This window comes from Dysidea avara, chromosome 1 (assembly GCF_963678975.1).
Source record: "Dysidea avara chromosome 1, odDysAvar1.4, whole genome shotgun sequence".
Classification (NCBI taxonomy): Eukaryota; Metazoa; Porifera; class Demospongiae; order Dictyoceratida; family Dysideidae; genus Dysidea; species Dysidea avara.
This window is the reverse complement of record NC_089272.1, coordinates 50,116,306-50,130,796: the sequence shown is the minus strand read 5'-3', so window position 1 is coordinate 50,130,796 and position 14,491 is coordinate 50,116,306. Positions and strand designations below refer to the sequence as shown.

The 14,491-nt window shown below is 37.2% G+C and overlaps 1 protein-coding gene across 1 annotated transcript; it reads left to right on the top strand.

The window, feature by feature from the left end:
• Window positions 1-3,022: 3,022 nt before the first annotated feature.
• Window positions 3,023-9,327, top strand: LOC136267807 (uncharacterized). Its single transcript, XM_066062989.1, has 6 exons — window positions 3,023-3,036; window positions 7,338-7,422; window positions 7,767-8,095; window positions 8,193-8,340; window positions 8,593-8,802; window positions 8,888-9,327. The coding sequence occupies exons 1-4, from the start codon at window positions 3,023-3,025 to the stop codon at window positions 8,248-8,250; spliced, it is 486 nt and encodes a 161-aa protein (XP_065919061.1). The 3' UTR covers window positions 8,251-8,340; window positions 8,593-8,802; window positions 8,888-9,327.
• Window positions 9,328-14,491: the final 5,164 nt, after the last annotated feature.

The following is a 14,491-nucleotide window of genomic DNA, read 5'->3' as shown; positions in this document are numbered from 1 at the left end:
GAAATACAATCCTTGCGCTAGGGTCTTACCTTTCATCGTTCTTTAATGTCGCCATCGTCCTGGATTCACTACAGGTAGTGTTAATAACTCCACAAATGGCTTCAATGTACGGCGCTGTCCGTTTCAATAAGAGTGCTCGCTAAATAGAGTAATCATAATCTTCGCGGTAAAATATTCGAATACACGCGGTTGAAAGTTTGAAGTTGATTTTGAGCAGGAAGAGCGAGCTGTTCACAATCGGGAAGCTTTGTACGTGTAAGTGAATATATTTAGCGACTTATATCTTTTGTTTCTGGCAAAGTTAACCGGCAAAATTAATATTGCTTGCGTTTGTAAACGCATTTCTTTGCTGTAAACAACGTATCTACCTCAAGTATTTGAGCGATATTAGAAATAATTCGTAGCAAAATAGCGTTAGCTAAGGGTATTGTGGTTATTATTGCTTTATGTGTTTTCTCGGAGGCAATATTGGGTGCGGCAATGCCTTCGAAGGAAGCGGCGCGGAAGAGTAGAAAGAAGGAGAATAACAGGGCGTACTATGAAGCTCATAGAGAGTCTATACTCTCAGAGAGAAAGGACAAGTACAGCAGTGAATGCCAATCACAGCGTCATGCTAATGAGTACTACAAAATGTAACAGCGTCGCGTGAGAAATCAGCTGAAGCCACCAAAACATCATTTAACAAAGATTTGGCAAAGTCTCGCATTGAGTCAGCGGAAATGCAAAGGGAATACTACCATCAAGACTTGGAAAAGTAACTTTAGTGTCCTGTGTAATAGAAACTGCATGCACATAAAAGATAAGATTCATGCAATGTTTGTAAAAAGTACACAAAGAAGTGGAACAAAAAATTAGGAATTTTCAATATGAGTAGGGATCAAAGTAATAAAAAGTACTGAAACAAGAGAGATTATCTACCACCTGAAGTCATGCTAGTACACACGTAATCCCTACTTCAGTGCCATTATATCTTAAATCTTGGCAACTGAAGTAGCGATTACGTGTGTACTAGCATGACTTCAGGTGGTAGATAATCTCTCTTGTTTCAGTACTTTTTATTACTTTGATCCCTACTCATATTGAAAATTCCTAATTTTTTGTTCCACTTGTAATTATACCAACATCAAATGGCTTAGATCAGCCTGCACTAACACACTCACAAGTACCCTATATGTAAAAATCAGGGGAATCGTGCCTTAAGTTGGTAATGACACTTCAGGCTGCTCTTATCAATGTCACTGGGGCCTACTGGCTACCAGAAAATGGACAGCTACCACCTAAAAGATAATACGCCCATGTCTAGCAGTGTGCATTTCAAGCTGCATCATAAAATTATGAACAGACCTGTTAAGTAGCTATAGCTTAATTGTCTGCTGTCAAACCGTTTTCACTACCAGAGAAACTGGCCATGGAATAAGCATGGTTATTCCATGAATTTCTAAATGACCCACGGAAATGTGCAATGGAAATCATGACAGTTTCATGGCATGGCCCATGGCAATTGCTATGAAATGCCCATGAAAAAAATGTTTATATAAAATCATGAAAATTCCATTCTACGGGATAAGTAAATTTTCATGGCCCATTTACACTGTTGATTTAGAAATTCATGAAATACCCATGCATATCCATGTCTTTGGTAGCTTTGATATTGTATAAAACACACACACACAAATCAAAAAAATAAAATAAATAAATAGCAAAGCCTTTGGCTGCCATGTTGCCACAATCATGCCTACCCAGTGACTAGCAATGGGACACCTGTGCGCTACTCAGGCACTAGAGACGGCGCTGGAAAATCTTCCTGGGGTATGACTAGTAACCCACAGAAAGCTGTACCATGCCTCACAGGTGAGGGTGTGAGCACACAAAGTCCCACCTGAGCCTTCACCTGTTATGTGAGTCATGGACAGTTGGCATTTGCTTCCCCAGTAAACACCATGCAGGTACCCATTGATGTTACAGCTGCTGCTTGCCCAGTTGACACCAGGTCACAAGGCTCCTATTTAACAGCTGGGTATACTGGAGCAATGTGAGTAAAGCTTCTTGCTCAAGGAAGCAACAACATCACCAAAATAATTGGGCCTTACCCGACATTGAAACTGAAACCTTTTGATTACTAGGCCAACGCTCTAGTCCATTTTCAGGTAGTCAGTCGGCGACCTAAGACAACATTGATAAGAGCAGTCTGAAGTGTCATTACAAACTTAAGGCATGATTCCCCTGGTTCTTACATATAGTGTACTTGTGAGTGTGTTAGTGCAGGCTGATCTAAGCCATTTGATGTTGGTATAATTATATATTTGTTGACCAGAAAGATGACAAAAGAAAAAACCCACAAGGTAAAGCCCATAATGTCAAAGCTAACCTTTGACTGCACCATTGTTAACAGATTAGTTACCAACTGTACTGCAGCCCTATAGGAAATCCCAAATTATAGAGCCCTTGTAACTGTCAGTTAACCTAAACAATGGAATGAAAGTAAACAATGCAATACTAAACACTAACCTAGTTATAATCTCCAATCCTGAATTGTGCAATTAAGAATTCTATAATTTGGGATTTCCTATGGGGCTGCAGTACAGTTGCTAATGAACCTGTTAAGACTGGTACAGTCTCAAAGGTTATAGCTTTCACATTACAGACTTTACATGTGGTTAAGTTTTTTTCTCTACCTAGCATAAGATTGGCTTATCTGCATGCACACACACACAAGAAGTAAACAACACTAGGGAATCATTTCATACGAGTAGTGATGATGATTTTGTGTGTTTATATGTGTAACTGCATATTTGAGGTCAGTCAGATTCTGCGGTGGCTAACTGAAAGACAGATGAAAGTTTTATGTGCTGTCTATCTTTCGCTGTAGATATACAACCATTTCATAATGATGTTAACATAGATCATCACTGATGGACAATGTGTTAAAAAAATTTACACAAAGAGAAGGTGAATGATGATGACTAATTAAGAAAAATAATGTTTAATTTATTTTCTTTTTTTGTTTGCAATCTGTAGACCCATGTTGGATTCAAGGTTTATTACCAATAATGAGAGTATATCATCACTTGATGAGTCTAATAACATGGGTGGAGTTATGGCTTTGAATTTATACGTAATGCAGGGCAAACTTGTTTAATTGTTTTCTCACCCTGACCCATGCACATCACTTTTACCTGGCCTCCTCAAATGCTGATATTAGTCTTGTGTCCATGTACATGTGTCGTGCTCAGATGCGGGCTTTCACTTTACAGCACAAGAAATGTACCTAGCAGCTCAGTAAAAGAGTATAGTGTGAATATCACTCTTAAGAAGGCATTAGTTAACCTTTAATTTACAGTTACAGATAGATTGTTATTGTTGTGGTTTGGAGCATTTTCTTTCAAAATTAATAACAAAAATTGACCTCCCGCCAGCATCCAAATTCCATATTTTGTGGATGAAAAAAATTATCAAGTTTGCATGCCTAGCTTAAGTACTAAGCAGATTCAGGGACAACCCCAGACAAACCCCAACCCCTTATAACTCTAAATTTTTATGTTCAGTAATTCTTATGCATAACTATAGCATCTTATTGCATTTGGTTGGTGATGTATTCTGAACAGTTTTGACATAATATTATGCTTATGCTTATATATCTTTTGGATAAGAAATACTCACAACTTTGTTTACCATGCATGTAATGGGAACATTTAGGGTGATAAAGGGGATATAAGCTAATTGCATGATGGTAAGAGATGACGGTTTTATGACAGTTTAGATTGTTCTAATACAGTATCTTAATATTGTTAATATAACTTTAAGGACATGGCTGAAGAAGTGGGCACTCCTTGTACCCTCTTCGATTTTTAAGCCCACTACCAAGTTGCTTTTGTTAGCTAGCTAGCTAATGTTTTTAACATTAAATGTGACTGGGCCAGCAATAATAGGGCACGTGGGCACAAACTACACCACACCACATAACTTCCCATATCTCAGTAGTGTGATAAAATAGTTTCATTCTGTAACTTATATTGTAAAGCCAACTAAATGCTTAATAAGTGCTGAACATTCCATGGCCAAACAATAATAGAATACGAAGTTATCACACATCAAAGTTTGAAAAAGTAGGTATTTTAATGTGCCCACATGCCCTATTTTTGCAGGCCCAGTCACATTTATGAATAGCACTGAAGGGAAGGTTGCATTTATTTATATTTCATTTATTTCAGTATTAAGGCTGTACAGCACTTTGTGCTATCTTATATTGCTACCAATAACGTTTAGCTAGCCCATATAAAGGTAGGCAAGAAATTGACACATTAGTTACTTGTATGAATTCAGTTGTTACCACAATTAAAACCCTTAAACCCGCAGAACACTTTTCGGAAATGCGTGTTTACACAATATGGGCATACATGGCGTGGGGTAACTTAATTCTTACAGCCTACAAATACACATAGATTAAAAGTGTGTTTACTGGGCTACTTGGAGAAGGTTAAATGAACACTGTAACTACAGTGGCTTACTTGATATGAAGCGGTGAACGACGAGTCACATCTCGGTGTTCCAAAATTTTTGCCACGTGTTTAATTTCGATTGTGGGTTTACTCACGTGAGTCATATATGGCCTGATGCAGAATTTCACGAAGAGTTGCTGTTGCAAAGCGATAGGATCAGCTACCATCGAGTTATCGGCCATTTTATAAAGGTATGTAAAGGTTTTGCGTGTTTTCTTACAGAAAAGTTATTTTCACGGCTGGTTTTGACTTCACCATTTAGCGTTAGCGGGTAAAACTCTAGGTATCATTTTGACCCTTGCTACATCACGAGTAGAATGACATAAATTGCATAACCATAGAATGGACGCTCCGAAAGTTACAGTGCTTTGTGCAAAACATGCGTATTTATTAAGTGTAAATCCAGTTTTCTGGATTATGAGGGTTTAAGGGTTAAGTAGGTATCTAACCACTTATCTAGTATATATAAGTTATCTACACCATGCAAGATCTACAGTTCATAATAGTAATAAGCTTGCAATAATGTCTGGGAAATGCTTGCTAGACGAAATGGAAGCATTTATAAGGGAGAAAATAAAAAAGGAGAGATGGACCCACAAAAGACTTAGTCTTCACTTAGGACTTAGTCTTCACTTACAGCACAGGTTTCCTGGCAAGAGAGGACTGAGCGTTTCCTCTTTGGATCGGTTTGCAGCAGTGTTCTTTTTCATTTATTACTGCATTAACTAGTCAATATACGGTATGGCATGACTAAATCAGTAGCTAGCTAAGCATGCTAGCTATATGGCTCCACTTCCCGCTATATGGCATGCCAGCAACTAGTGCTGGTGTTCTGATCGGCTAATAAAGCTTATAATTACAATCACAGTCGATTTGAGAGAAAACCATCATTACATGAGAAAAATAAAAAGTATGTGTGACCTCAGACTGCATGCGACCACAAAGTAGGCTGCTTTAGCTAAAGTCAGTATTCGAGTCGGGAAGCTTGCACCAGCTTACAGCAGTGCAAAGTGATATTGTAACACCATAAAACCATTGTTTATCTCAAAGAGAGGGATCTAAAGAGTGAAAACGAGCCCCCTTCACTCCATTTTCTTTGAAGATCGAGATACTCTAATTGAACAGTCAGTTATACTCTATTCAGGGGCGGCGGATCCAAGGGGAGGGGGAGGCTAAGGGGTTATGCCCCCACCTTTGCTTTATCAACTTGTAGTTGCCCCTTATAGCCCTAGATTCTGTATATACATCGTTTTTGACACAAAGCATGTGATGCTTTTAATATTAGAGGTCATAAGTTATAGCACATATAGTTATGATATTGCTCTATTTAAAAAATATCATGCTGAAACCACTCTCAAATTCACTTTAGAGAGCCTAATTTCCATAATTGTCATGACCATATGACTATGCATTGATGAACATGATCTCTTAATATCTGCATAATAACCATTCAGCATCACAAAAATTATTTCTCAGTCACCTGTGCATGTGTTGTTATGTCTGTAACCAGTTCCGCCCCCCCCCCCCCCCCCCCCCTCATTTGGAAAAATCCTATATCCACCCCTGATATTTATTTATTATTAATGTACATGGAAGTACCCAGTGCTGGTTAGCTACAAACATTTACATAGTTACAAAGATTATACATGTAACAAAACAGTCATGCACATCACATTATCATTATCAACACATATGAAATGGATATTAGCTATTGAAATAATTAATACAGAATATGTAACTCAGGATGAATTTCTAGACCAGATATTGCACTGCTTGAAGTATCTTAGTTTACTACAGTGGTATATCCCCAGTACATGGAACAGTTAATTGTTTGTTATTTTAGTAATTTTTCAGTAAACCCGCATTCACTGATGTTTTCTGAGAGTTTAAAACTTAGTAAATAATTATGTTCCATATACTTAAGTCTACTGACACTTTACTATCAGTATATCTACAGTAAGGCATCTTAACAAATTAGTAAACTAAGAACCTTCAAGCAGTGTTGTAGGTGGTACAAAACTAGCTAAGTGTGAACTTATGCATACTAGTCTGCAGTACATTGAGCATGGAATATAAATAAACTTATAGCTACCATGATCATGCAAATACTTGGGTGCATACATCTGGCACATACTCGATCAATTGAAGTAAGAACTCAAACTAAGTTGAGTTTTGTACAACAAGGTTTATCAGCAGCCAGCTTTTTTTTTGCAGATCCTTCCTTCCCATGTGACAAAAACCCTGGAGTTACAAAGCCTTCAGATGAAATAATATATTATTAACAATAAGTCAGGCATTATTTTTACATAGTTTGAATTAAATCAAGTCGTCAAAGTAAAATTACACACTCAAACTTGTTGATCCTGGTGGTGAGTGCTGTTCAATAGTGACTAGACAGGTATGATTTTTGCTGGTCACATGGAATGATCACATTTCTATCTCTGTTAGCTAAGGCTCACCGGACATTATGACCATGAAGAACATCTAGCTATGTATACGAATATACTTGTTAAATGTGGTTGCATGTATAGCTATCATTGATATGTGTGCCACATGCCTTTTAAACCAAAGTAGGATGCATATGGCAAGGTTTGCAAGTGAGTACATGATGGCGAGAGTAATGTAGATTCTATAAAGACAATCTATTAAAAGACTAAAAAAGAGTCAGATTGAAAAATGTAGGTAGCCATATTGGGACCGACAACAGCTATAAATTCTTCCAACCATGAATCTCATTGTCACTTCACTTAATGATTGGATTAATGTATAGATCATAAGATGACATAATGCATTAGCTTATATATACGTATACAGTCAGCTAGTTATTTCATTCTGTAGATTTTGTCGTGAAAGAGACATACACAAGACAAGCAGGCTCACAAAAGCTGAATTAGATAGGATTGTAACCGCTGCTGTCAGTGAGGTGAGTTAGCTCTTTCCATTGTGTCAATTTATCTTTTGACATTCATTGACATTAATACATATAAATGTGTTATACATTTAAATATATCATAGTGTGCAAACCCAGCAATATGTAGTACTGGAATTAGTAGAATTTAATTTTTAAAACATCATGAGCCTTTACACATGGCAAGGTTGCTCAACAGGTAGTTAGCTAGTATATACAGTAATATGCAATTGGATTGGATAAGTGATAAAGTGATATTATATCTATCTTAACATGAAAAAAATACAACAAATAATATTACATTGTTTAGTTTATTTCATTGTTAGTATTATCAGTTTTGTCTAACATTTGAAAACCAGGTGGGTCCAGTGTATGGACATCGAACATTGACTAGGGTATTGGCATCCGAAGGACTCAAAGCTGGAGAGAAGAGAGTAGGGGAGTCTCTGAAGATTGTTTCGCCTCTGTACTCTCAAGCCTGCCGACACTCTGTTGCTCGGATGACAAACCCTGGAACCTACCAGGCAGATTATTTTGGTCAGAAACTGCACATCGACCAAAACGAGAAGAACGTGATGTTCAGAGCAATGCACATATGTGCAGTTGAAGGATTTAGCCGTAAAATTGTGGCATTTACTACTATGCCAATCAAAACAACTACACTGTTTACGAGAGAGTGTATATACAGGTATTACGTTACGCACTACAAGTATAATACGTGCTATATTTACTGTACATACTACCATCTCATGTATATGTACAAGTGTCTGTTTATTATTGTTTAGACAGATCATCTGCCACTATGGAATGTGGGATCAACTCAGGGTTGATCAGGGGAAGTAGTGGTATCTAATGCTGTACATGCTGGAACAGCTGGCAGAATATAGAAGAAACCCTTCTGCACCACCTCATTTGCAAACATCCTCAACCCAGGTGAGATTTTGTGACGTGATGAAATAACCTTAACTTTCTGATAGTAAAATTAACAATGTCAGCAACTAGCTAAAGTAGATATTTCAATTGGATACACATACAGGATAAATAACTTTGATACATTTTAAAGATCGGATAAAATATTAGCATTGATGCAAAATTAAATTTTAATTAACAAGCAGTACATACACACTATTATGCTATACAGTGTACTTGTTAGCATTGGATAACGTGTTGACTTTTGTATAATAGAATCATGTGGTTGAAAGGATCCGGGTTGAAGTCAATGGAAGGGTAAGCTATCCGATTAAGGCCATCCTAATTGAATGCAAGAAAACCACAATTTTAACTTGGAACATCATCATGACGATGTCAAATTTTGTGTCTCCTGGTATAGCATCCAAGTTAGCCAAGTAGGGATGAAAAAGTTTGTGGCTGCCTGGAATGAGCATCGGATCCAAGGTATATCAAAAAAAATTAATGCACAGTGTTTATGCATAACTGTCACTAAATCTTATAAGTTATATCATCATTTCTTTTTGTACAGGCAGGGGTATTCCAAACATGCTGATGGCTCAAAACAATCAGACAAAACCTATTGACAACTCCGTGGTCCCAGCAGCCAACGAAGCTGGCAGACAATATGAAGAGAATGGAGGTACTGTTCAGTGAGTTCGGACAAGATCCATTGGCAGAATGGGAGGATTTGGTGACTACTAGGATGGAGACAACATTTACTGAACAATCGCCAAGCTTTGAAGATATTTTTCACAGCTTAGTGAACAATAACAAAACAATGTTTCGTGATGGACTTTTATGTTTTATTGCTATAACCACGCAGCTTAAAGCACAACTGTAAAAATCTTGTACATGTATGTTACTTTTTTCACTGAATCTAGTTTATCTGCAGTATTATACATGCGTAATTGGTGTAATCTTGTATATCTTTAAAATTCCAATAATAGTGGAGTCATCCAGCAGTGGTATTGTGACCAATGTTTGAAATTTCTACATTTTGGTTTTAAATATTGTGATTCTCAAATGTGACATCATGATACTTTGTTAAATAAGTGATGTCAGTAATATGATACATAATATAGTGGTCTAATTCAATGTCGGTCCATCAATCTGACTCATTTGATGATCCGGATTCAATGTCAACATCAAAATTGATTCAGATGCAGCTTCAGATTTTTAGACTCGAACTCTGTACTGGTCTAATAGTCATAGTGACAGTAACCCTGTTGTATTGGTGGGACTGGAAGCAAATTTGAGAGGGCACATTTTGTGTGGCTCACTGGTGTCTGACCCGTATGAGATGGGCATCTCCTTAAATCAGAATGTCACTGCATGTAGACCATAAAGATGGCACGTAAGATATTATGCTTGATAATGTTATGATAGCATCTAAAGCAAAAAGGCTAATGGGTCAAAGTTTTCTTCTTTTGTCTTTTACACCTGGTAGCACGAGCTAGAATAAGAGAGGATTTTTTTGTGTCAACATAAATGCAGAGGATGACAGTGTACTTAAGGTCATTTAAATGATAAGCATGATACATCTATCAAACTATTAAAGGATAGCACTGCCACCTTTACTGTAATCAGGGGGACCTTTAGTTTTTACTCTAATCAGGGGTCGAGATATCCATTTTGATGTTATTTTTATATGGATGTATGTATACTAAAGATGTGTCAACCATCAAGTGGCTAGAATGGTCAGTAGTTGTCTGTGTAGACCACCTCACATGCAATGATTGACAGTGATGTGTCAACCATCAAGTAGCTAAAATGGTCAATGGTTGTGTGTGTAGACCACCTCACATGCAATGATTGATGGTGATGTGTCAACCACCAAGTAGCTAGAATAGTCAGCAGTTGTGTGTGTAGACCACCTCACATGCAATGATCGACGGTGATGTGTCAACCATCAAGTAGCTAGAATAGTCAGTGGTTGTGTGTGTAGACCACCTCACATGCAATGATTGATGGTGATGTGTCAACCATCAAGTAGCTAGAATAGTCAGTAGTTGTGTGTGTAGACCACCTCACATGCAATGATCAATGGTGATGTGTCAACCATCAAGTAGCCAGAATAGTCAGTGGTTGTGTGTGTAGACCACCTCACATGTAATGATCGATGGTGATGTGTCAACCATCAAGTAGCTAGAATAGTCAATGATCGTATGTTTGAAAATCATCTCACAATGCAATGTTTGATGATGAAGAGTCAACCATCAAGTAGCTAGAATAGTCAGTAGTTGTCTGTGTAGACCACCTCACATGCAATGATCGATGGTGATGTGTCAACTAGCTATCAAGTAGCTAGAATAGTCAGTGGTTGTGTGTGTAGACCACCTCACAGGCAATGATCGATGGTGCCGTGTCAACTATCAAGTAGCTAGAATAGTCAGTGGTTATGTTTGTAGACCACCTCACATGCAACGATCGATGGTGATGTGTCAACCATCAAGTAGCTAGAATAGTCAATGGTCATATGTCTAAAAATCATCTTACAATGCAATGGCTGATGATTAAGAATCAACCACCAAGTAGCTAGAATAGTCAATGGTTGTGTGTGTAGACTACCTCAAATTCAATGATCGATGATGGCACAACAAAAAATGATGATATGGTGATCTATTATAAATGTACAACTACAGTAATCTTGTGTGTCTTAAAAGAATTCTGATAATAGCAGGGTAAAAAAACTGCAGTGCAATGTCTAGCTAATGACTTTAAACTGTTTTTTTTCAGTGGCCAAGTCAAGTAGGTCTGGAACACAGCTAAGGTACATTTTATGACCTCATTAATAATATCACCTCATTATACTGACCATTTCCTGTATATTATCATACATTACTCTTGTATATATAACATCCCATGGCCAGCAGGATATTATTGATTTGAGAAGTTGTGGTTGACTATTGTTGTAATGTAGTGTAGCTACATCGTACACCATACATATTTATGAGTTAAACTGAGCTTTTAGTAAACAACTGAACTGACTTTAGTAGCGTGCATTTTAGTATTATATCAATGCAACACTTACAGTGGGGAATAAACTTTTTCTATAGAGACATGCACTTCATTTTCGAAAGCGGAAGACAGAGCTACCTGTATATATCATAGTAATTCTATGCTGGAAGGTGTCCATTATCATCATCTCAATGTAACAGTCAGTGATAAGCTAGAATCTTTATAATATCAGAGTCCATCTGTTTGTCTTTCAGGCCGAAACTTTTTGGCCTTCATAGGCCAAAGGTTGTGGTGGGTTAACATAAAAATGTCTAACTAGAGAAACTTTTTTTAGAGGTGGTCTTTTTAGCAGGTGGCCACTAAGACAGGTGTCACTGTAGATTCAATCCATGTCAAGTATCAGACGTAATGTATCAAACATCAAGTAACCAGGTGGCATGTAAACCTTTGCTATTCCAACTACGTGATGCTTGATGTATCACCATAGACTGTTGTGAGATGGTTTAACACCAGTGGGCAATTGACCATTCTAGCTACTTGATCTATGACACTTCACTGACTATTATGAGGTGGTTTACATAACACTATTGACTATTCTAGCTGCTTGATCCTTGAAAGATAACCATGGACTGCTGTAAGTGAGATGGTTTACACACAGTGTGTAAACCATCTCACAACAGTCAATGTGATGCGTCAAACATCAAGTAGCTAGAATAGTAAATGGTTGTATGTAAACCATCTCACAACAGTCAATGAAACTTCAAGTAGCTTTAATAACCAATGTTGGTGTGTAACACCCCACCATTGACCATTCTAGATACTTGATGTATGACACGTCACATGGCGATCAACTGTTGTGAGATGGTTTACACACCACCGGGCCATTGACTATTCTAGTTACTTGATGTTTGACACATCATTGACTATTGTGAAATAGTTAACACACCTGCATTGACTATTCTAGCTATTCAAACATCAATATAGACTGTTCTGAGAAGGGTTACACACCACCATTGACTATTAATTACATCCACTTGATATTTGACACATCATTGACTATTGTGAGATGGTTTACACATCACCATTGACTAGTAAAGCTTCTTGATGGTTGATACACCACCTTGGTCTGTTGTAGCTACTGATGCTTGATGGATCACCATTGACTGTTTACATGACACTATTGACTAGTCTAGCTACTTGATGTTTGATACATCATTGACTATAGTGAGATACCACTTCAAGTGATTGAATCACCAACACTGAATACTGTATGTATTGTACATGCAGAATATACAGTAATCATGCAGACATCAAGTCAGTAGTCCGATGATTGTGTTCTGCTGCAAATTTTGAATGTACCATGGTCGAGAAGTGAGGAAATTAAGGGGTTAATGCAGTGGAAACTATAGTCCGTTCTTTGGTGCCAACATATGGTACGTTTTCTGCAATGATGTTTTGTCCTACATAGTACTTCTGCATTGGATTCCTCATGCAGGTTTTTTTTGGCAGAATAGTTAAAAATCTAAGTTTAAATTTTACCTATATGAAAGAAATAAAGTAACTGAGCAATTATTGGTAGTTTCAGTTTTACTGGTGGTGCACACTGTGATGAGCTGCATACTATGTGTTTATTTTCTACTCTTGCTTCTCCAGACCAAGCACAAGTATGTATACTGGAGTATTAACTAGATCCCTGAATCACCCTGTACATGTGTTAAAATAGTATATGATGTGACTTTGTATTTTTTTGCTATTTTGGTCACTGTAGCTTGCATGGAGCCTGTCAACAAGATCAGTTACTCACCCATGCTTGTGTAGTTTGATTTTACCTGCCTTGTTGCTGTAATGTACATCTATATCTGCATCCAAGCCCGATAGTGTCTTGTGCTTCAGGTAAGTCAGCAGCAGCAGTTAAGATGGAGTGGTATGTCATAAAGATGTGTTTGGCGAGTAGAGGTATGTGTCAGTGTAATAGGGTGTGTAGTAAATATAGTAACTGTTCTATCAGGTTTATTTTACTTTATTAAATGAATTATGTAAGGAAAGAGTTTGTGTGTTGAAACTCTAGTCCATTCTTTGGTATATGGCATCAATTATTTGATTGTTTTATCCTCAATATGATTTCTTGCATTGGGTCCCTCGTACAGGTATATAATTATTTTTGTTGGGAAGTGTTAACAAAACTAATTTAAGTTAAACTGAGCAGTATGAAAATATAACTGACATATGTGGATAGTATTAGTTCCAAGGTTAAACCACTGGTGGTGCACACAGACCACATGCTTTAATAATTATAATATTATGTGCTTACTTTGTAATTTCTTTTATTTGTTTATTTTATCCTCTTGCTTCTCCAGTACAAATTTGTACACTGGAGTTATCAACAATGCCAGTGAATGACCTTATGTTACAGCCTGTTTTTATCACACTAACATAACTGCTTCACCCATTCTAGTGTAATATTTTTTTAATTTAATACATTGCCTTGTTGTAATAGCATACATTTAGATTGGCATCCAAGGTGGTTAGTGCTTTTACTTGAAATAAGCCAAGGAAAAGGGCCATGATGGAGTGGTGTGTCATAACAAAGTAGTTGGTGTGTAGTGGCATGTGTCAGTGTGACAGGAAATGTAGTGAACATGTCAATCTAATGTTGACTGTTCTATTAGGTATATTTGACTTTTGTTGCTCTGGCAGGCAGTTGAATTGCTAGGTATAAAAAATGTCTTCTTTCAGTTCACAGGACTTCACAGGTGCATACAACTACTCAATCAAACCAGAGTAGAATACTGCTGCCATCCGTACTAGATTTTAAATAAGGGCAGAGTGGCTTGATTTTGAAAATATGGACAGGGTGTATTTATGATACATAATGTCCTGTAATCATATTTTACACAAAATAAGAATCCTCAATCACTTTCCATACTGATGCCTATAAAATTTATAAGCATCACTGGGTCATATTCCCTCAACTGCACAACATATATATCTATCTACATCAGTGAATAAATTTAGAAATACAAATTATGTTTGTATGCAGTGAGATACAGTGTACATGGTAATCTTACTATAATATTATAACACATCTAGTAAACTCTACCAAGCAGATGCCACCTTGACATTAAAGTGACCGGTGCATGAACTTTACCCTGGTGCACCCTACCACCTTAAGTGG

Bases quoted from the DNA above. Each gene is read 5' to 3' on its own strand.
- LOC136267807 (XM_066062989.1), top strand. The intron at 7,423-7,766 runs GTGAGTTAGCTC...TTTGAAAACCAG, and splicing joins TAACCGCTGCTGTCAGTGAG to GTGGGTCCAGTGTATGGACA. The intron at 8,096-8,192 runs GTATTACGTTAC...ATTATTGTTTAG, and splicing joins ACGAGAGAGTGTATATACAG to ACAGATCATCTGCCACTATG.